Raw genomic sequence first — 23,088 nt, 5'->3', positions numbered from 1 at the left:
CAAAAAAAGGGAGTGAATTACTTTTAGTGGAATATTTACTGCACACAATTAAAAAAAGAGGGACAAACCTGAACATTCAGTTGCCTGATAAAAGAAAGTGATAATATGTTAAAGTAGTTTCCAATAGCGATACGAAACTAAAAGGGACAGTGAGTTCCCCAATTGCTCCCAGAGGTGGTTTCCAAAGGACAGCATGAAAGCTCACATACACACAGACACGTATGCTGTGCAACAGCCTGCCACACTTGACCTCCTGCTGCAGGAACCAGGGAAGAGAAGGGCTTACATGAGACTGGCACCTGCAGTACTTCAGAAGAAGCAAGGGGTCTGCAGGACCTCTGAAGCAATTCTGGTATTATTAGCCTTTTTTCAGTCACACTTCACCTCCAGACAACAGCCTATTAAAACCCCACCGTACTTCTCCAGCACTTTCAACCAGAGCTTTATACACATCAATGAACATGAAAGAAAAGAAACTGGAAATATTTTTACTCTGGGAAAACAGAGTAAAAGGAGACTATGCAAGATGCCCAGCATCACCCTGATCAATCCTGGAGAATCTCCTAGGCTAGGCTTTTTTTTTTAAATGCCATTAGGAGCCAGAAGAGCTTTTACATGTCAAAGATTAAAAGCTGCAAACCAATACAGAAGATGCTTCCGGTGGGCAGCTAACAAAGAGGCAGCCATGAAGTCTCACACCCACTCACCCCTGCAACTACCAGGACAGGGAAAGCTGCAGGAAAGTCACTGAATTACGAGTAAGATGTTCAGGTCCACTCCTGAACAAGATGCAAGACAGAGAAAAGAAGCACTTTTCACTTGAAAAGGGACCATTTCATACTCACTTTTTCCTGCTAAAACTTTATTAATTATTATTGCTTATTTGCAACGGGTTAAATAAAGCCCTTAAGCCCACAGATTTTCACATGTTAACAAGGATTTATTTTTTTTAAATAGACACATATGTCATGCAGGGCCTAGTTTAACACAGCCTGGAAAAAGAAGTAAATTTGGACCAATCTATAACTGTCAGTAAATATCTTTGAATAATGCAGTCTGAGTCACCAGTAGATTCTGACTAACGCTTCTCATCCATTATTTAAATGAAGCTCAAATCACTCAGACATTGGAGATGGCTCCAGAGAATCGTGCCATTAAAAATGTGCCCACATCAATAACCTTTCTCAGATGATGCAGAACGTGTGAAGGACAAGCAGTAGAAATCAAGGCAGATGAATGTGGTGTTAAATTACAGCATAATAAACAGCACCTCAGAGTTCATGGTAATAGGCGCAGTGCCTTCATAATTCTGGAGTTTTAGGGAGTACACAGGAAAAGAAATTCATGCACCATTTGGTCCAGTCTTTTAGAGCAGACCACACACTTGTAAGGGATCTCGAAGAATATTGCATATGATTTAATTCTCTTTTTAATGGACACCAACAGTAGGAAATGCAAATAATTCTTAGGCAAGTAACTGTTTAAAGGGTGATAGAAAAGAGAACTTTAAAGCAAAATAGTTCTCCAATCTAAGCAATTCAGAACTGGACTAAGTAAAACTGAGAAGTACAGATCCAAGCAAACACTGCAGTTACTGGAACATGCAGCCTACCCACGCTTGGCACCCTGTGATGAAATCCTGAACCTGGAGAGAAGCACTGGAATTCCCCTTGGAGGAAAAAATACCTCACATCTGAGATACAAAACAGCTGGAAAGCTGAGCAGGAAGCCCTGCAAATTGGGGCTGACAGAGCATAGCAACTTTAATCTGGTTCCAAAAAAAATGCTGAAAGGAGGGACAAATTTTACTTCCTTCCAGCCTCAATCCTGATTTTGGGAACTATCACTCAAGACCCACATCTGCAGCCATTCCATGTGTAAAGGCAGATCCTTTCTGCCAAAGAATTAAGCAGGGCCATCTTTCTTTCTTTTTAAATCATGGCCAGGTAAGGTGCAGGTACGAGTACCTCACGGTCAGAGATTCATTTGGGGTCTGGGAGATCCCGGTGTCACTTCCTCACCTATTAGAGAGGTCTCCAGCCAACCACTCACACATCCTGCACACCAGAGCTCTTCTTACAGGAGCGTTTTCCACCTCTCCTATTTGAACTGCTCCACCTTGTAGAGAGGACTACCAAATCAGTTGGCCAGTGAGCACAAGAAGGACCACAATGTTGTAACTGAGGGAAGGAGGAACTCCGCAAGCTAGACCCTAATCCCAAGACCGCTTCTGTGTTTTACCAAAAGACTACTTCACTAAACTACTTGGCTAATGTGTCATGCTTCCTCTTATATTTTTGGCCCCCTCAAAATTTCTGAAGTTCTTTGTAGTGTAATGGCTTAGTTACAACCACTGCTACCATCACCACTGTTTGGAGAACATGGGCTGGCCATCAACCATCACAGTCTGGTCATGTGAGTTAGGTGTAGACTTCTGGGCCCTCCAGAACAAATGGCAGGCTTCACAGAGTTTACATGCTCCCAGAGTTGGCTGGCAGTTTAATCAGAGTCTTCGTGATATTAATTTTAGTCCTTAAACTCAATTTTAGTCTTGTCTTAGGCAAATTTTTATTGATCTAACCAAAACTGCCCAGTTTTGAACATTTGAACATCCATCAAGTAGAAGTCAATAAAAGCTTCATTAAATGCAAGAAAGCTGGGCAATTCTACTGTTCGAAACCAATATGTTTATATTTAAATATTCTTGGCAGAAAGATAATGCTGCTTATCACTCAAGTTTCTGAAGTAACTGTCATCAAAACTTCTTTCTATGATTGCATTCTACAGAGTGCATTGACCTCCTGCCTAAGACCTGAGGAAAAAAGCTGCCAAAAGTCTTCAGCAAAAAAAGACCTTGTAATTGAATTAATTACAATCCTCAAAAGAGCAAAACTGGTGAGATACAGAGTGATAAAAAAAGCTTGCCCTCAACTAACAGCTGTACTCGCATGATTCTGTCAAAGTTAACTTGAGCTTTCAAAGGTTAAATGAGAGCAAGTGGACCATCCATTCCTAAGTTTCCAAAACACACAGAAGCCATCCATTGCAAAGCTAAGCATCTCACCAACCAAATTACCCAATTCATAGGAGACTTCCTGGTGACTTAGTAAATGATATACTCACTTCTGAATTACAAATGGAAAATAAGAGACAGCATGTTTTATAAACTTAATTTAGACTCACCAGTAGGAAAAAAAAATGAGGAAAATTACATTCTACTGACTAAAGACCGTTTTATTTCTACAAGATGCATGACTTTACTATCATCAGCACTGGCATTCATGCAGGCTGGAAATAAAGTTTTGCCAATACATGCATCAGCCATTTTTAGCAAAAATCTGGGCTGAAATCCAAAGAAATTCTGCCTATTGTTTTAACCCCACAAATCTCATGCTCTTTACCTGAGCTCTTTGTGCCTTTCATAATAGGGTCACCTCACTTGCATATAGCCTTGAACAACATGACATGAGAGTAATACTGAAATTGAGTAATATGGAACCTCTATTTTTGGACTTTATCATGCAACATGCTGAGCATTTAAGCCTGAATGTAACAAAGTGCTTTTAATTCTTAGACTGTATGGATTTTAGGAACTGGCTTCTGTACTTTGCACAACAGGGTCTACATTACTGTTTGACAATGCACATTGCTATATGCAAAACAGCATAGCAAGTTATAATATTGTAGCAGTACTTCTTGGATATCCCTGTAATAAAAGGCTACTAGAAACTCCACTCTTACACACCCATTGTGATTTTCTTTAGTTTTTGCTTTATTGCACACAGATCTGGGACAGAGTTGTGTTGGCACAGGTTCCTCTAAAACCACTGCCCCAAATCAGCACCCCTCTTCTGAGCTTGCAACAGGAAAGCAGATAAATGAAGCCTATTTGAACTGAGGTGGTATGGTGTGGGTTCATTTCTCTAACACGTTTGAATGTTAAAGAAAATAAGGCCATGGGGCTTACCCGCTAGCCAACACTAAAAACGCAGCCTTCATCTATTCCTCACACCACTTAACAGCTTGTATCAGAGCAACTAACTTTGGAAATATTTCCCACTCTTGATTTCAATGTTTTATACTTTGGAAGTACCTTTTAAGTTTGGCTTTGCACTTACAACCTTTTACAAAAGCTAGGGGCAAGACTAATTTTCTTTAAAAAGTATTCCGATGGAAAGAGAGGTTATAAAAAAAAAAAAAAAAAGCAGTGTTGTTTTATTGCCATTCAAAGGTTATGAGACTATCACTTTTAAATTGCAACAGACTGCTGACCCAGAACAGAAAAAAAAAACCAACCCAAAATAAGTCTTATTAATAAAGGTTACCATGAGAATTTCAGAGATACATGTATTGACACCATGTATCAGACCTTGTTATTACAGCAGGTGAAAAAAAAAGATCTAAAGTTTCTAAATTGACAGTATGCCATCACCAGTAAAAAGGTGAGGGTTTGCAGGTCAATGCTGTGAATCAGCAAACGACTGCATAACAAAACAGCACACTGTATAGATGCTTTATACCCCAAATCACTGCATTCCTGTCTCTACACATAAACTCACAAGAGTTTTAAGTGCTACACTAGTCCCTTTGATAAGGCGGAGTTCTTTGGCAACTACCTAGGACATTTTTATTTAGCAGAGAAAGATATAAATGAGATGCTTAACACAGGATAAAATAGTGCAGGAAGCCAACTTACTCCAAAACAGAATTACAATCATAATAAAACTTTAAAACTGCTACTGACCTTGTCATAATGTGTGCAGGTATTTCCAGAGACAGGAGCAAATCAAGACGATGACTTTAACACAGCATCCCATTCAGCGATGCTCAATTAAGCTATTAATTCTTTCAGCACAAGCAGCTCTGGATGTAATGTCTTTTAGCTTGCTGCCTGCTTCTTCGTTTGAATTAACTACTACATTTTAGCCTTGACAGTTATTTTCATCTCCCTGACCCATTACAGCGAAATCCAAGCCTCTGGTTCAGAGAGGATCTGGGGATGGGGGTGGGCAGGGAGGCCGTCTCTCTGGGCTGTGCTCAGACATTAATTCCTCAACAGCACCAGATGGCTACAGCTAACCTTTACCAGCTTAATCTTTTGCCATTTTGACTTCTGAGTGCTGCCACAGAGCAAATAAAAAATGGGACAGAGAAGAGGTTCAAAAGATGCTGAATACTGAAAGTCAGTCCCCCCAGCCGCTTAAAAACTCACGAGCACTGCTGAATATTTTTCAAAACTACTCTACAGAAGCTCTGGCAAGCTGGTTTGCAAAATTAATGGAAAGCCATGTTATTTCTGAGTCTCTGTAACAGACTCATGTATCTTCTATTGCTTTGAAAAACTTCAGATTAATAAACTGAACAACAGCCAACGTGAAGCCTCCAGTGATTTCAAAGGATGATGGATCTGTCCTACATTGTGCTTCCCACTTGGATGGGTAAGAAAAAATTTTCAATCCTACAGAAATCTTTGAGATACTGAAAAATAATCCCCATCCCAAATCAGGAATAAAAAACAAACCCCTGGGTTCTTTAATAAAAAAAAAAAGCATACATTTTTAAATCAGTCCAAGTCAATCAAAATGCTTCATGAAACGAAGGTATCTTTTGTGTTCCTTCTCTAATTAGCTGACACTTCAAAACAAGGTTTCATTTGTTGTTTAAAAAAGTTAAAAGATTTCATTCATTCATTTCATTCATTCATTTCTTAAAAGATACAATCATGGGCCAAGGTCTGTCCCCAGGAGGGAAGCTGTTTCCCCTGCATGCCCACATGCCCTCAGTCCATATAGCCCCATAGCCAGGAACTGGCCCAGAACCAAAGGAGGGTCATGCAGCAAGAAGCCTACGATCTATTTCACCTTGTTCTCGGATTTCGGCAAAATCCACATGGCTTAACCAATTCCGCTATAAAATGTCACTAGCAAGATTCAAAAATGGTCAGAACCAATTACAAACTCCGCTGTGAGAAGACAAGGAGAGAAAGTTATAGTAAATCCAATCGAGAGATAACAGGATGGTTTCTCTAGGAAATTCAGCATCCCCACTGGAGAGACCACACCAGAATTGGGCCATATCCCTCTGACCCTGACTAGTATCTCTTCACAACAAGCAAGAGATAACCGCTCCTCAGGACAGTGGGAACCCTCCACACGTTTTTTCTGCCTATTTTTTTGTGGTTCCATTTCACCCAAACATCCATTATTTCATCTAATTAAAGGCGTGGCTCTACATTAAGATCTGCTTGCCAAGGCAGTGGAAAAGATGGTGTATTGAGTATAAAAGACACTCACATCTACAACATAGCTTGTAATCAATGCTTACTGCCACAAAAGGAAACTTAAAACCCTACAAAAGACCAGATCTGAAACACAGAAGAATGCTTCAAAGACAAAAATCCAGTACTGAAGGGATCTTTTTCACTATTATTGCATAATCTGGAATTATTTTTAAATTGTTTACATCCCAGTATCACGCACGCGAAGTGCTGATCTGCATTAAACATTTTCCAGCAAGCACACAGGATCTTGTAAAGGACATGCTGACAATTTTAGGTACAGCCATGCAAAGTGACCAATTATCACTAGAGCCATTGGAAATTTTCTATTTAGAAATACTCTTAACCTGCAAGGAAAAAAACATTTGCTAATGCAAACCTGAAAGGAAAAAATATTAAGTCCCGATGGAAAAATGCTCTGGACTCCTGCCTTTTTAAGGGGCTCCAGAACTGAATTACGAAAAACAGACGCTTCCAAAGGCTTTAGCTCCACACTTACACAATCGTTTCTCTATCATTCAGGATAATGGGGGAAGAGGGGACAGAAAAGCCTCAAATACTAGTAACACTGGGACCCAGCAGTCTTTAGTGGGCAGTATCACAGGTGCCAGACTGACTGTGTGAAGTTGGCTGGCTGGCTGTTTGTCTGTCACAGTCAGCACTAAGCTGGAGCTGAAAAGCTCTACCAGATCTGAGCAGGCTCCTGCATTTGCGTGTGTGCCTCCCAGATCCCTGGGAGTCTGGAAATTACGTGCATTGCCCAAGAAGTTCAAATGAAACTGAGCTGGTTACTCCTATTTTGCTGAAGTACAAAAGAGGCTACACAAAGCCGTTACAAGGCAATGAACTTCGAGAGAGCACAAAGAAATACGCACTGGAATATGACCATCAGAGCAAACCCAGAACACCAGCAGGCAAATCACACTGGAAAGCACAAGGTAGCTTTGGGGTCACTAATGATACCTGCAGCTATCCAGGGAAAAGGAACAAGGGCTACTGCATGTGACATCCTGTGACACGCCTCTTCTCTTGTGCTCTGCAGGTGGACAGCTCTACCTCAGACACCATGCTGCCCACAGGCTGTTTTTAAAGTGCATGCACCACTTCCACTGCCCTTGGCTACACAACTGGAAGAGGGGCAGCAGGACTGCAATCCTCACCGCAGAGTCAGAGTGGAGGCAGCTCATCAGCACCATGACTGGGCACCCCTTCCTCCCACCTGGGCTCTGGGGGCTGCATACTGTGTACCGATAAACCCTACACAAATCCCCATCTGGCTGTGCATACCAGCATGCAAGGCTCCCATTGCTCCACACTCCACCTCTTGTTTCACCCTGACTGTTTATAAAGCTTCCTTAGCTGCAATAGGCAACACCAAGACAACCTCCACATCCCAAATGAATGGCAGCAGCTGACAGCAAACACGGGGCTGCTGCCTCCTCCTCCTCCTCCTCTCTCTTTTCCTTCCGACTTTTCACCAAGTGGCTGGGTACTGAACACAAGCAGGCAGCCCTTTGCTAATCCTGCCATCCCCAGCTTACTAGCACGACAAACTGGGCCGTTGTTGATGACAGTGATGGTTTTACTCTCTCCCCTGAGTACAAGTGTCAGGCCTAAGCAGCTTCACGTGCACACATTCACCCTTTCGATCTGTACGAGCATTCAGAGCATCAGTGGCCACAACACATCTCTCAGTGGTCAGATTGTCTCATGAAGGCACCATCATCCCTGGTAGACACACTACTAGCCTTTGGGCAAGGAAGGAAAGGGATGGGGATGACCTCCGGCAAGCACAGGGCAAAGGCTGGCTCTTGCAGTGATAGGGGATGCCCCGCATCCCTCACGTACTGCCCTCTTTGGGGTGCAAAGGATCAGCAAAGACCACAGAGAACACTGATGATGTTAATTTCCACGCTCAAGGGAAAGAGATTGAGGGAGCCGAGAGAGCTCCAAATGGCCAGAGAGCCAATTGCTGTCTTGAAAATACAAATGACTCAGCTCTAAGTGAAAGTTTCTATTTTTGTCCTTTGGCCTCAGTCATTTGGTTCCAATCCTACAGCTTGAATCATTCAGAAATATGCCTTCGCATGCAAGGCCAGCTATGCCACTCTTGCTTTCCAAATTTTAAACTGGAAGATATACATTAAGCACACAGAAATATGACTACGCTTTTGGATTTTCTTTGTGTTCGTTTCCAGGCATAGCTGGAAAGAGAGGATTATTAAATGATGAAAGGTGTCTCTAGTGAGACCAGTCTTGTCCAACTGAATCAAATATTATAGCCATGAAACCAAACCAAGATTTGATTTCATTTGAAACTTCATAAAATAAAATTTCATGGCTAACTTTGGTTTCTTTTGAAACTTTTTTTTCCCCTAGTGTTTAAGCTTTCATCAGAAGGGAAAAAGTTCCATGCATCAATGTTTTATCTCTTTCAAAGAAATAATTTGCTTAACATTCTTCTAAAAAAAAAAAGTCATTAATTATTCACATTGGGGAAGCACCAAGTCATGCCCAGCCCCCTTCTGCTACATCCTCCTTAGACGTATATTTAAAGCTATCTTTAGAAAGAAGCAAATGCTTTCAGCCCCAGCTGTGAGAGGCTACATCTGGAAGAGTTTAGGGAGGGACTCCCTGTGTGTGTTTGAGGGAAGGGCGGGCCCAAGGTCTCTGCTCAGGTCTCTTCTGAGTCCGAGTCCTCTACTGGCTCCACCAAAGACACATCCAGCAATTCCACAGCTGTCTGAGTTGAGAAAAGCAGGTCCTAAGCTTATGTTTCACTTTAATAACAGAGGTAAACACCCTCCTAAACCAAAAACCTATTTACAACTCTCCAACCCAACTGCTGGTCAAAAATAATAGCACAGAAGCAGCCAACATCTGTCTCTCCAGCCCCATGAAACTCCATGGATACTACCGGGAAAGACAAGCCCCAGCAGGGCTTTCAGAGAAAGCTGATGAAAGTGGTAGGATGAAGCTCATAGCTGCTCCATCAGGTCCCCTTGGGCCACAGCAGCAAGCCCAGTTCTCCATCCCTCCATCACATGGCAGGGGTCCTGGGTATCTGCTGTCACCTGCGTGGCCACCAGTGTTCCTCCTCCCTTCCCCAAGGAGCACAGCAGGTTTCTTACAGAACTTGGACATATCAAGACTTTGGAAAGGCTGTCCTGAGAGGAAGAAAAAAGGGAAAGCAACATTAAAAAGATACGTAAAATACCTTGCACGACTCCAGTTTGTCATGTTCAAGGAAGATTAAGACAGTCTGGAAGAGGTGGAGAAGATGAATCAAAGAAATGGACACTAATTACAAGACTACAGATGAAAAGAGCTTGGCTTGTTGAGTCTAGAAAAATGAAGGCTGGACAGGGATGGGAGTACTGTCTATAAATACATCCAGAGGGAGACACCAGGGAAGGAGAAGAGCTATTTATGTACAGGGTATGAATACATTTTGGCTGCCAATTAGAAGAAACTTTAAAACATTGGAGAAATGAGGCTTTGGAATAGTCTTCTTGAAAAAGCAGAAGCAACAGACAAGTCAACTTGCTTAAAACAGGTCTTGCATAAGGTTTAGGAGTGTGAAACCAGGACACTGACCCACGCACTCCTTCCAGTCTTACGGCCTGTGTTCCCACATTACGCACATGCAGAAGTTAACCCAGCTACCAAGCACTACCAGTTGTAACACTTGACGCAACAACCATTTCAGAGGCTACTTTGAGGGAAGTTTGTAGAAAGGGAGAATACCTTTTATTAAACAAACTGATAGATCTAGGAGAAAGCAGACACGTCTAAGGGAAGAAGACATTTGAGGGGGTAAACACCCCATGCAGCAAAATCCAAGCTTAGTACTTGTCAGACACAGTTCAATGTGTTCCGTTAACTGTGTCTGCTAGCCTAATAAAATACCTTACTCTTTGCTATCATCACTTCTTGTTTATCACCAACACAACAACTCTAGGCAGAGGAAAAGGAAATGCAATCATTGGATATAGTTGGCATCAAAAGAGTTGAATGGGCAATTTGGCAACAGCAGAGCCAAGAGAAGTGCAAAGCTGGGAAGAGCATCAGAGGAAAGAGATGAATATGACAGTCTGGAAAAGAAAAAAACAAAACAAAACAGTGGAGAAAGCAAGGCTCCACTCCAGCTTCTACTGAACTCCACCAGCTTCCATGAGAGTAGGAGCAGATCCTCCGAGATGCCGGTTTCTAGGACAGCATATCTCAGACAGAAGATAACCTTAACAGCTGTGTCTGGAGCAGAAGAGAAAGCCTGATGAAAAGATCTCTGCTATTGGCCAAGACAGTGCTGGTCCTGAATCAGGCTGTGTAGTGATGTGCTGCCAAAGCTTTAACGGGGGCTACAAAAAAAAAAAAAAACACCTTCCCTCACTTGTGACAAAGCCTACAAGCAGCAGAAGTGCCTGCCTTGGCAGAGAGGGGGAATGGGGAGGTACTTCCCTTTTGTCTTCCTGATGTCTGGGAATATCAGCATTCATTTCAGTGGAGGGAGGACATGGACTCTGCCTGGGAGGATGCTATGAAGGTACATGCTGTGAACCTGCTTCAGCCCACAGCATTTTTAGATGGCTGCTCCAAGGCAGAGACAGCAAAATTAGGCGAGGCACGTTTCACCCCCTTCCCAACAACTTATGATGAACTCTGATCCACTGCATCTGAGAACCTGGTCCAATCCATGCAAATGACTTTGATTTGATAGCCTTTATTTCCACCCTGCTATCGTGTGAAAGGTCCAAGGTACAAAACATCAGAGAACTGTGACCATGATAACAAGCCCACTTAAGGAGCTAGACCTTTTATTGAAGCTACATTTGAGATCTGAAAAGGGATCTTGTCCATTAGTGTTACAAAAAAAAAAAAAAAAAAGCTCCTGTTTGATGTAAAAATAAAAGCATTTTCAAAGGCTCTTTGATGTGCAAGACAGAAAGAGATGCAGGCAGATTCTGGAGGAGGTCTTGTATTCAGCAATTACCAGTACTCTTTTTGAATCTTACTCCCCAGACAGAATTTTTATATAAAGTAGATAATCACACTGCAGAGTGTATCAGTTCTAAACCTTGCGGCTTTTCAATTAAGCAGCAATAACCTCTAGTCAAAATACTCCTTAACCAAGATGGGAATGAAACAAATAACCCCAAAACCAACTAACTGCAGGTGAAGCAATTCCAAAGACATGAATGCTTTTAATAGATTTCATTTTGAGCTCTTCTCGGGTAGCCATGCCAGTTTTCCAAGCGATATTCTGATCATTAAAACAAGCAGTGATGTAACTTCCACAGCGACCACAAACATACCAAGAATATTTGAGCTAAATTTATCCAGACTTCTTGTTTGAATCACTGCTTTGGTTCGCTAGTTTTCCGTGATTTTCAACTATGCACAGAAAAGGAGTTGTGGACAGCCTGGGACTGAGCTTCCTCCAGCAGTATCCAAAATGCCAACCTTTATGCTTGGGAGCCACATATTGACTATTAGAAACGGAATTAAGCTGCTCCTCCAGCTCCTAACCCCCGGTCCCTGCTCCTTTCACCCTTCACCTTCCTCGTGCCCTTCCTGTAGCAGACTGACCCTTTCCCTCACCCTTGGGTGACACAACATGGGGCTTGTCTTTTGTGACCGAGAAGTTCCTGAAGCTCACCACAGATCTGCCGCCCTCCCCAACTGGAGAGGGTGAGCCAAAAAAGACAGGACCTGCACCAGATTTCCCACAGCTCTGCAGCTCCGTGGCAGACCCCAAGTCCTGCCAGCCTGTCCGGAGCAACACATCCCACCACTGCAAGTAGCCATATGAGGAGAGCTCAGGCTAGGAAAGGCTGTCTAGGCACCTTCACCAGCAGGTAGACATGTCCCTGCAAAAAATACACAATCTACAAAGACATCACTGGGTTTCACCCTGTCTCCCAACACACACAGGGTGGCTAAATATCGTACTGGGAGGGACAGAGTATTTGCAAAAACTGCAGCATAACCCTGAAGATTTTACTATAGCAACTTCACTACTGTTCAATGGGAATCTTTTTCAACTGTTGTATTTTAACATGGTCTGAATATGTCCTTGCTGACTCCATTTCAGATTCATGATCAGACTCACCGAGTTTGCCTGCATGTAGCTGTACATGTTTTAAGGGCAGTTTGTAATTTCTGAAAGCACACTTTTTTCTTTAAACCAGAAACTGCCAAGCACCAGAGCACCTCTGCCTGCTTTTTTGAAGGTTGAGGGCCTTCCCTAATACTTAAAAGACTTCTTTTATAAGTCCTCCCTCTAAGTAAGAGCAAGGCACAAATTGAAAGCATGGACACACTTCTGTTGTGAAACTATCAGCAGCTTACATAAAAGGGCTGCTACTGTGGTGATACATAATCATGCAAATAAGCAATTCCTGACCCACTAATGAGTACACAGACTTGGATTAAGGAAAGGAATTAAATATCAGCCTAACTTGATGTAAAATCTGAAACAGAACCTATTAAGAGACAGACTTCACCTATACAGCAGACTGGGAGCTGTATGGTATAAAATCTATACCCAACGCCCTCATCTGCAACGCAAACATTTCCTCCCAGTTAGCTGCCTTCTGCCAAGCAGAAGCTTTGGCAGCCCCTTTATTGATCAGAGAAATGAAAAACAAACAAACCGCAGACTTAATGCTGTAAGGATCCCTGAAGATCTGATCCCAAGCCTGTTATGTCAGTGCAAAGACTTTAATTGGTTTTGGATAAGGCCGCCATAGGCTTTGGAGACGATAAAAAAAAAAAAAAATATTCATAGCACTTTCTTTAATGCAAGTATAAAATCACCTGCAACATCACTGACAAAACAATAAATCAGTTACAGACCTGGTAAAGACTGAGTTGGTGTGAACACTATCAATTGCTTTTTCCCACTGAAATGGAGGACAACGGTTCTGTCACCACAGTGTCGACCCTCACCTGAGAGCTACCTTATAATCACACATTACTAACGTTGTTAAGGAGTCCCTGTGTATAGGTTCTAAGGGCAAAGGATTTTCTGTACCACCTTATCTTTGTTTTTTTCTAGGCTTCTTGATAGAGTTGTCATAAGTTACATTTTAATGTAATACACCACAAACACATTTTAACTGAAAGGTGGAAAAATAAAGCTGTATAGCAGCAGATAATGCCAGATACAGCTCAGATAAAGATCAATGTTTTACTACTGTCTGTAAATCAAACTGGCTCTCAGGTTGGACTGTCTGCTCAATTAGCTACCCAAGGTCTGCACTGCACCGCTGGCACTCCCAGCAGCTCTGCCCTCCTTGCTACAGCCCTCAAGTTCAAGAGCACACCGGCTTTGATGGTATTTATCAGGAAAAAGCTGGTCCTGCCACTACAAAGACCTAAGTGCTCCTTTATACCTTCTTGACTCCAGAAGGACACAGCACCCACAAGCCAAACTCCTACTTCCCACACGGACTAGAAGATGTTTTCAAAGGCAAATGCCTCTGTTTCAAAATACAAGGGACATCTTCTAAGTTTATGTCTGAAGAGCAGTGCTTAGTATCCAGACTCTGAAAATCAGTTCAGAGTGTCTTAAATTAGGCATCTAATCGTAAATGCCCCAGTATTCACTGCTCTTTTTGGAAATCCAGGCTCGGTTCTGTGAGATGGTGCAACATGCGGCTCTGCTACAGTCTGTACAGGAGAGCAGGCTTAACCACATGGATTTTTGTTGCAGACCAGCCTTCCACATTAGCTTTTGGCCCCATGTGAGATTGTACCACTTCTGTATGAAGTAAGTATTTAAATATGTTTAAAAATACAAGCCTATTACTGCTTTACTAGTGTACTTCCTATTCCTGTCTAGCATTTCCTACTTCTCCTTCTGCAGGGCATTATGCAGTAAGACTAACTCACATAAGATACCTGGGGTTTTTTTTGCTTGTAGGAATACTTTCAATTTGCTGTTTGAACTCAAATTAACTCACAGCTTAACGAGCAGGAAGAAAAACAGAAAACCTTCAAGGCTCATTTAGTCTGAGTATACAGAACTTCAAGCAACCAACACACTTTGCAGGTCTCTAGTGCTCTGTGCGCTCAGATCACCTCCCAGATGCTCTCCTTGTCCTTCTCACTGCCACGCTGTCACAGCAGACTCAGGGTAATGTTACTACAGGGTAATGTGTGGATGGAAAAAGCAGGACAGAGGGTGTGAGTACTTTTTCCCTGTTATACAGCACAACAGGCCACAGAAGGAGCTAAGTCAATGTGCCCCAAGACCTAGCTGCTGGCCCACGCACACAGCTGATGTAAAGATTTTAGGGTTTACATGGTGAGTTCACAAGGAACAAAGTGATATCAGTGGTGCTGCCAACACTGATTTTCCCTTCCTCCTCTATTCAGCAGGAAAGATTTATAAGCAAAGATATTCACACTACCAAATGCAAGTTCCTGCTGTTCACATTTAAGGCAACAAAATCAACTGTGCAGAACTATGAGGAAACGACAGCAAAGATCTCATCTGGAGGCCATGTACATGCACACCCATGAGCAGGTGAGCTCTGTCTGTTTTTATTGCTACAAAGAAGTCAGGCTCTTCCTGTAGACTTTTATTTTTTAAGTGGATTTCACACTGCCAGACTGACAGCCTGGAAGGCTCAGATTATCCAGTAAGTACAAAACAGAGAGCAAGTGCAGAGTTTGCCAAAGTTTCCATCCCTCCACCTACAATCCCGTCACCTCCTCAAACCGCCACCCTACGATGAAGGCCTCGGCCACATTTGCAAATGTCCTGCCCTCATGCAAACAGGGGAGTGACGCTGGATGCACAAAGCTATGTCCCAGGAGAATTAGCCATTTCATTTGCTATTAGCTAACCTCAGACTGTCACCATTCAATCTGTTGTGAAACTTTCCTATCAAATGGCACTAGCTCCTGAGCAGTCCCTCTTGTTAAAACGACTCTTCAGCTCTTCCAGTTAGGGTCCTCTGACTTGCACTGGAGACTTCTATGATTCAGGAAGTGGTGATGCAGGGAGCAGCTTTCCCTCTGAGTCAGTACTGAGCTAAGCCACGGCCCAGACAGGGTTGCAAAGGTCACTACCATCGTGGGTAGCTTCTTTCTGATAAAGTCCTGTGAGCTGCAGGGTCACCACGGCACTTCTGAAGCACAGCTTTAAGAGCCTCTGGTCTACTCCAAATGCCAGCTCAGGTCATTATATTCTGGTTACTTGTTTGCTCCCTCATTTTAATAGTTAGGTCTCTTTTCCAGGCACACTGCACGTGCCTATCTGTGCTTCCCTGGAGAGTTGAAAGTCACCAGCTTACAACAGATTTGCCTCAAAAGAAGTTGTGAAGGTTCATTTAGTTAATATCTGTAAAGCTACTATAAAATTTCAAACAATTATCACTGGCATCATTGTCCCCAATTATGTAACATTATATACATTACAACATAACACCCCTTTACAATGCTTATTTCTTGATTTAGCAGGACAGAAGAGACACCCTATGGCGTGTTTGAAAGATAACCCAATTCCACCTGCAAGACACACACAAATGGCATATGAACGCTCTGTGACTTTGAATAAAATTCTCAATAAGACAGCGATAAGCTCTTTAACAAAAGTACCCTTACATTTCAGAAGACAATAATTGCTTTTCTACATCTTTGCTGAACTGTCTCCTAGAAATTCATTAAATCGTAGCTGTAAAACTGCATAAGATTCAAAGAAACTAACCAGCCTGTAGAAAGGAGATGAATCTCTCTTTGGTTCTAGGCATTCATACAGTAATATCTTTGGGCTTCCATTGTATTTCCTACAAGATGTATATTATGTCACTTCCATTATATTATGTAGAGCTCTTTAACCAAGTTTAAAAAAAACCAAAACCTGTGCTTCATGAGAGACTGCAGCCACCCCCGTAACTCTGCTCGCTTTCTTTCTTTTAATTAGGACAAGATGAATAAATCTAGGAGAGGGGAAGCAGGATTTGAAGAGGCAACGGAGATGCTGACTGCACCCAAAATGGAGCATTATTCTGCAGTCCAGTGACAAATCCTCTCTGTGGACCAGGAGGTGCTCACTGGCATCACTGAGTCAAGCCCAGCACCATCCCCAGAAGGTAGACAGGGTCCGGTTCTGAAACACAGCTCACCTGCTCTCAGGGTAAGTGGGCATCCTGCTGGGATACAGGCAAGATCACTGCCGCAGCCAAGAGGAATAGCAGAGGAGACACAGGCAGTAAGGTGAGCCCTTGCATCATGTTACATTTGCTAACTAGAGTCAATGATGCTGTGAAACTATTCTCCACATGAAGACCTAGCCAAATGTATAGCTGTCAGGAATAAAAAGCCCTAAAAATCTTAAGGATTTCAAATGATCAAGGCACCAGGTGCACACGGTACCCGATGGAAGATGCCTCCAGCACTGTGCTGGCCGTAACACTGTGCTGATCCAACTGACCCGTCACAGAGCCGCAAGCACCACCATGCTGTTTGTTAAACCCCTCACATTCACACACCTGTCCTTCCTGCTGGGGAAAAAAAAGACTCCAAGCTTTGTGAGCACTAATGAGGTCACTGGCATTAAAGAAATTATCTGTGATCTCACTCCACTTCCCAGTGGTTCCCATTGAATGGAAGCAGGAGGCTGCATCTAGATTGTTAAAAAATGAGCGTAAACAATAGGTTCAAACGTGGAGGCTGAATGAGTCACCGCGTTGCTGCATTCAAGCTGTGTAACAGGATCCAAATGCAGAACAAGGACCAGCTAACTTAGGGAGTGGACCAGCTAGCTAATGACAATTATTCTTGGCAGGACTCAAACAATCCCGAAATAAAAATGAGTTTAAACATGTACAGTATGCTTACAAAGAGCAAATCCACCAGGGCAGTCCTGGATCTTAAGCTTTCCTATGATCCCTTTGCCAGTCTTCCAACACTGTTTATCAAACAAAATAACCCAGACATGTAAGTATAGAAGAGTTACACCACTAAGATTTGTATGCTTCCAGTTAACCAGTTTAACTGAATATATTTACATAATAGAAACATGCAATAAAGTTCTCAGAAGAAAAACTGAACTCGCAATGTAGAAAATAAACCTTTTTCACTTCCTTATTCACTCATAAACTAATTTGTTTATTTACTGTATCCTTAAACAGTGAGAAAAACTTGTCAAATCACTATTGCAGAACAAAAATTTAGCAATTCTTAACACTTGGGAATCACTAGCGCAGATTAAAATTCTTCTCATGGTTTATAGCTTAGTATTCAAGTGGTGATAATTTCTTCCAGAGAAAAACTGAGAAGATAGAATTTAAGAATTTAAAGAACATTCAATAACCAAATGCTCCCGATTATTATAGGAAGATACAATTCTAATTAACAAAAGCAAAAGCAAACAGAAAAATCAGTATCACAGAATAAGCGGAATACATACAGAAAAAGGAAAGAGTTCCCAGAGCTCCCTGTGACGCTGGTGAGAAACGTCTTCAAACGAGATAAGGCAGCCTCTGAATAAACTATCAGGTTTTGCTTCATAGTTGCTGATAAAATCCAAAATAAGGCTGCAAAAACATTAGCTTCTACTGAAGCCTGCTTACTCACTACAAAGCGTCAAACACACCTTCATCCCACACTTAAAACGCAGATGCTGCCTCCTAATGAACTGCTTGTTGCAAGGGGGGAATACCGTTATACAATAACCAGAAGGCTATTTCTTAATGCAGAAATATAACTGGGTTTTGACTCAGAGAAATGCAGCACTGCCTAGGAGGTTTAGGTTTCAGCAATAAAAATAATCCAAAAATAATTTGGATGTTTGGAAAAAAAATTAACAGGAAGCAACCTGAAACATATGTCCCTTCTGAAAGAGAAACTTCCACCTATGGATTTATTACATTACATAAACGCAGACCTTCTAATCTAGCTCAACAATAAATCACTGCAAGCCACTGAATCAAAGCTGACAGTAAAACTGGAGCAGGTTAATATCTATTCAGCCTGAGAAACGATTCTCTGATTTTAGCAGCTTTCATACCCTGACTACACACTGCATCAGTGGCTGGGAACATATTTGCATTCACATGCTGAAAAAGCACAGATCTTGTAAAACATATTTAGGAACTGGTGAGACGTGATACATATATTGACTAATTCTGTAGGCCTTTGGAGAAAATTGGTCTTCAGAGAAATGCTATTCTTATCACCTGAGCAGTTCGGCATCATTCTTCTTGGAAGTAAAATTCTTGTTCTATACTTTAAATTTTCAAAGATTAGGGCTCAAATCACTCAAAGATCTTTCATATATTTAAAATTTCATCGAAACTCAGTGGCAGTTGGCTGCTGAGTTCTCTTAAAACCTTTCACTCCCAATCTGAACAGGAAAGAAAAGAAATCCTCCTATTTACCATTTTGCGGATCCATGTTGCTCTCTCTGCAAATAGCGGATTCCTCAGTTCCCACACACCAGTACATTCTGGGTCACAGCTGTGAAGATCCAACAGACAAACTTTCTGCAGCACTTGAATACTGTTGTCAAAGCTGAATGATCTCCGTCAAGTAAATGCAGGAGTAGAGCAACTGCTAGTAAGCACCATCCCGAAGAAACATCATTTACTCTGTTTAAAAATAAACAGCAAAACAAATTAATCGTTCTAGTATAGAAATTGCAAGATGCTTATTCCTCTGCACTCTAACACAGCTGTCTAAATATTACTTTGCAGAAATGCACTGATCATCCCATAAATACAATTATTTTCACAATAGCTTTTTTAAGAGCGTAACATGAATTAACGGAGGATACTAACAATGTCTCCACTATAGAAAGATAATGTTCCCAATTTTTCTCTGCCAAAGCTGCTCAGTCTTTGGGCAGAGGGTGTGGGGGGTGGGCAAGGGTCACAGCTGCAGTTTCAGATTCTCCACCAGCTAGTGTAAAGGCAGAGCATTGAAACCATGCAGTGCAGCTGGAAAAATCCTAAATGCAACCTCAAAACCTTTCCCATCCACAAAGAAGACTGTGGCTTTTATAAGACTCCACTGTGAGAAACTGAAAAATACTGATGTGGTTACTGAGACAATCCTCTGTAGAAAAGAAAAGAGAGCTAAGAGAAACACACCAGCTTCTTTCCCCTTTGCCCAGTCCTTTTAGAGAGCTCTACTACCCTAGAAGCGTCAGGCTTCTTCAAACATGTTCAGGGAAGCAAACCAGGCCCTTAGTAGCTCTTAAAGGTTGGCTTCTTCTGAACTGTCTTGCATAATAGCCGGCAGAAAACTGCACAGCTGTCTCCCAAAGCATTTCCAACTGTGTACCTCTTCAAAGCTGCACACCTGTAATTTTCTTTCTTTTAATACATCTTCCACAGAGGTTAAAACTATGGGTGAATTTGCAGTGTGTGCCCAACCAGTATCAGTGCTCCTTCATTCTCTGCTTTTGGTTTCAGTCAGTAAACACCCCTCAGAGGTAACATGGTGCCCCTCACCTTTGACTCTTACTAGTTTTTTCTCATGTCTGGTGTGTGATGCTGAAGTTTTGACTGGAGGCTCCAATTCGGCAAAGCATGTAACCCACCTCCCACTTTGGCCAGCAAGACCGAAGAATATCCCTAACTCTCCCTGAGCAGAGCTGGCTGGCTTCCTGAGTTGGGATCAAAGACCAAGGAGAATATAAAAATACACTGATCCATCACGACTCTCGAGGAAGCTTTCTGCTCCTCCCTTGCTACATAGGGTTTTAACCACCTGCCGACAACGTTAAAAAACACTGCATGCTACATCAGTTGTTTCTAGGCAAATATCTGAATTTTAGGTGCATTTAGAGCAAAACTCAGCTTCTGATGACCCTCACTTTGTGGTGCCTGGCAGCATGAATCAAAACTCACACCCCAAGCACTGTGTACGCCCCTGCGCCCTGCAATCTGGGTGCTGGGTGCTGCCACAGACTGCGGTTTGGTTCTTTGGAGTTTTTCAGAGGTGGAAAAAATAATTTGGGTGCCATATGGCAAATAATGACAGGGACTGAGAGATCTGGGCCAGGCGACGTGCGAGCACTTTCACACACACGCCACAGCTGAACCCCTCCTTTGCAGCAGGATGGCTACAACTCCAGATGGATGCAGATGCCTGAGCTGCCGAGCATCCATCCCTCCCTCCACATCACACACTGCAGCAGCAGCTCACCTCCCAGGTCAGGCCCTGGCAGCTCTCACACCCCAATGCAGCAGCAGTTCGGCACATGTAAGAGGCTGAATTTGGCAGCTTTCACCCACACAAGGAGGGGAGACTGTGGGCTGCTGCAGGAGGCTGAGATGGAGGTGGTCCTTAAGCCCAGATCCAGCCCACAAACTGGTGAACTGGGCCATGGTGGTGGAGGACCGGATTCTGCCCTGGAATGTGCCAAGTTCCCAGCGGAGTCAGCTTGGCTCCTGAGCTGAGCTTCCCTTGGCCACGCTGGCAGGCATGGCTGCTGCGCTGGGACCCCATATCTCTGCCACGTTGTGGGTGGGATACCACAGACAGAGGTGTCAGGGCAGCTCTTACACCTCCCAAAAGCTGTTCAGGTTGTTAACTCTGAAAATGGAGGGGATGTGATGCTTCCAGCAGCTGCCTCCCTGCACCCTCACTATAAAAGCACTGAGCAGCTACAGTAAGAATAAATACTTCCCCATGCAAAGACCAACAGACTAGCTCTTTTTAGCAGATGCTGGTTTCTGAAGCACTTCCTTGCTGTATGACTGGGGCACACCATGTGCACTCACAGCAACTGTACAAGAAACACTGAATGGGGGGTCAGTGTGGACCAGTGAGGCTTGAAAACCATCCCACTCCTGATTTTTAGCTTTCTACTCAGCTTATTCCCCAGGCTGAAACTTTCCTCATATATAGTGAAAGGAAAAAACTTTCAGTAAAAATAACAGTGTGGGTTTTGATAATCAGTTCCCTTTAACTGCAAGTAGGACACTAAATGCTACTGCCATATAGCAGTATTACTGCCACACAGCACCCATGTAAGCAGTATTTCCATATTTCAGGACCTTTGTGTATATAATTAAAAAAACCCTACAGTGCTTTTACCTTAAGAAAGATACACTCAACTGTAACACGTGCAAACACCACGTTTTAATTTGATTTAGGGAGAGGGATCCTATGGGCTCTGCAGAATCTCATTCAGGAGGAGGACCGTGCAGAATGCACCCGAATGCTGATTTACATCCCATTTCATACATTCCCGGCTTCTCTCCCGAGACCTGCTGCTGCCAGCTGTCAGCGTCCCAGCACCTCCGACAGTGCCTGTACCATCCCTAGCACCTCCTCTCCACTTTGCCAGACCATCCAGTCTCACCCCGTGCATTGTGCCTAAACGCAGCAAGGCACCCAGAAACACCACGGTTTGCCTGAGATCGCTTCCTGATTCACAAGAAACCTGCCAAAACTTTAGTTCTTTGCTCAAATCACCTACTGTTTCCAAGAAGCCCATCTGGGGCTGGGCACTGTGATAGGTATCACTACGGATCTAGAGAGGCCCACGACACCATCGGGATGGAAATGCGCTGCGGGCTCATCTCCCTGCCATCGCACAAGGCAGGGTGAAGCCAGACCTGGAACCGGCACGGCCTGCCCGGTGCCCACCTGGGGAAACCCCAGCTCGGCAGGACGGGCATCCTTCGTCCTTTGGTGAGCTCTGCACAGAAAGTGGCTAAACCAGCCCCTTTCTTCCCAGACCAAAGCTGCCGGCTGAGGAGAAACAAGGCTTCATACCCCGATTCGGGCTGTCTCCTAAGCCTTTCTAGTCACTTTTCGGTGGCCGCTTGTCTGTCAGCTCAGCCAAGGCGCTGAGGGCCGCGCTAGGGCCCCCGCCAGCGCCGGGGGAGCCTCCCCCAGCCAGGGTCGGGGCCGGGGAGTCCGGAGGGAACCGCTCCCAGCCCTGCCCGCGGCCCCGCTTACATAAAACCGAGTTTTTCCTTAGGGCGAGTCTCGAGTGTTTCCTCTCCCCGCCGGGCCGGGGCAGCCGGGCCGGGGCAGCCGCTCTCCTGCCTGCCCGTGCCGGGGAAAGGAAGGCAGCGCCGCCGCCCTGCGCCCGCTGCCCCACAAAGTTCCCTCCGAACTTTTATTTTTTTTAAAGAAAAGCTTTCTTTCCACCCCGCCTTTCTCCACATGAAAAGCCCCGACGTGCCCCAGCAGCCCCCCACCCCGCCGCCTCCCCTCACGGCGGGACAGGTGCCCGCGGGGCGGCCAGGCCGAAGCGGCAGCAAAGCCACGGTACCTCCTGCGTCCCGGGGGCTGGCGGGGTCCCTGCCGCCGCGCCGCCGCCGCCGCCTCCTCCTCCTCCTCCGGCGCCGGCCGCCCGCCCGCCTCGCTCTGCGGCGCGGGAGGCGGAGGGAGGGAGGAAGGAAAAGGAGCGGGGCAGCGGCGCGGCGCCGCGCCTCCTCCGCCACCGGGCCCGCCGGCCCGCTCAGGGCCCGCCCGGCGCTTGGCGGGGCCCCGGCCGGCCCTGGCCACGGGGGGGGGCTGCGCCTTGCCGGGGGCGGCTGAGTGTGACAGGCCGTGGGCCGCAGGCCTCGCACGGCCCCTCGCCTTCCTCCTGAGGGCAGACCTCTCCCGCTGCCCGCCACCGTGCCCTGGGCGTGGAGCCCGTCCCACTGAGGGGGACGTGGAGGGGGGACGTGGAGGGAGACCGTGAGGAAGGGCACAGGGCAGCCCCTCTCCCGGGCTCCTTCCCCAGGCAGGACCCACGCACTCATCAGTGACTGGTGTCCGCCTGCTCCCCAGGCAGTCCCTACGTGGGCCTACGCCCTTTCGCTTTGCCTTTTTTAAGGAAAAACCAGACT

The 23,088-nt window shown here is 44.4% G+C and overlaps 1 protein-coding gene across 3 annotated transcripts in view; it reads right to left on the bottom strand.

Annotated features, from left to right (window-relative positions):
* LRRK1 (leucine rich repeat kinase 1) overlaps positions 1-22,677 on the bottom strand; it is an 82,607-nt gene extending 59,930 nt beyond the window's left edge. Inside the window, exons 1-2 of one of the 3 annotated variants that reach the window (XM_069798559.1) lie at positions 22,524-22,677; positions 18,670-18,879 (exon numbers count right to left, since the gene is read on the bottom strand). In XM_069798559.1, the coding sequence (XP_069654660.1) occupies positions 18,670-18,736 (67 nt within the window). In that variant the 5' untranslated portion in view covers positions 18,737-18,879; positions 22,524-22,677. Of the gene's footprint in view, positions 1-4,744; positions 4,994-17,699; positions 17,803-18,669; positions 18,880-22,523 lie in introns of those variants that run through there. The other 2 variants (XM_069798561.1, XM_069798560.1) reach the window with 2 other exon arrangements.
* Between the last annotated feature and the right edge of the window lie 411 nt (positions 22,678-23,088).

This window comes from Haliaeetus albicilla, chromosome 12, assembly GCF_947461875.1.
Source record: "Haliaeetus albicilla chromosome 12, bHalAlb1.1, whole genome shotgun sequence".
NCBI classification, from domain to species: domain Eukaryota; kingdom Metazoa; phylum Chordata; class Aves; order Accipitriformes; family Accipitridae; genus Haliaeetus; species Haliaeetus albicilla.
The sequence above is the reverse complement of the archived record's forward strand: the minus strand, read 5'-3'. Positions and strand labels throughout refer to the sequence as shown.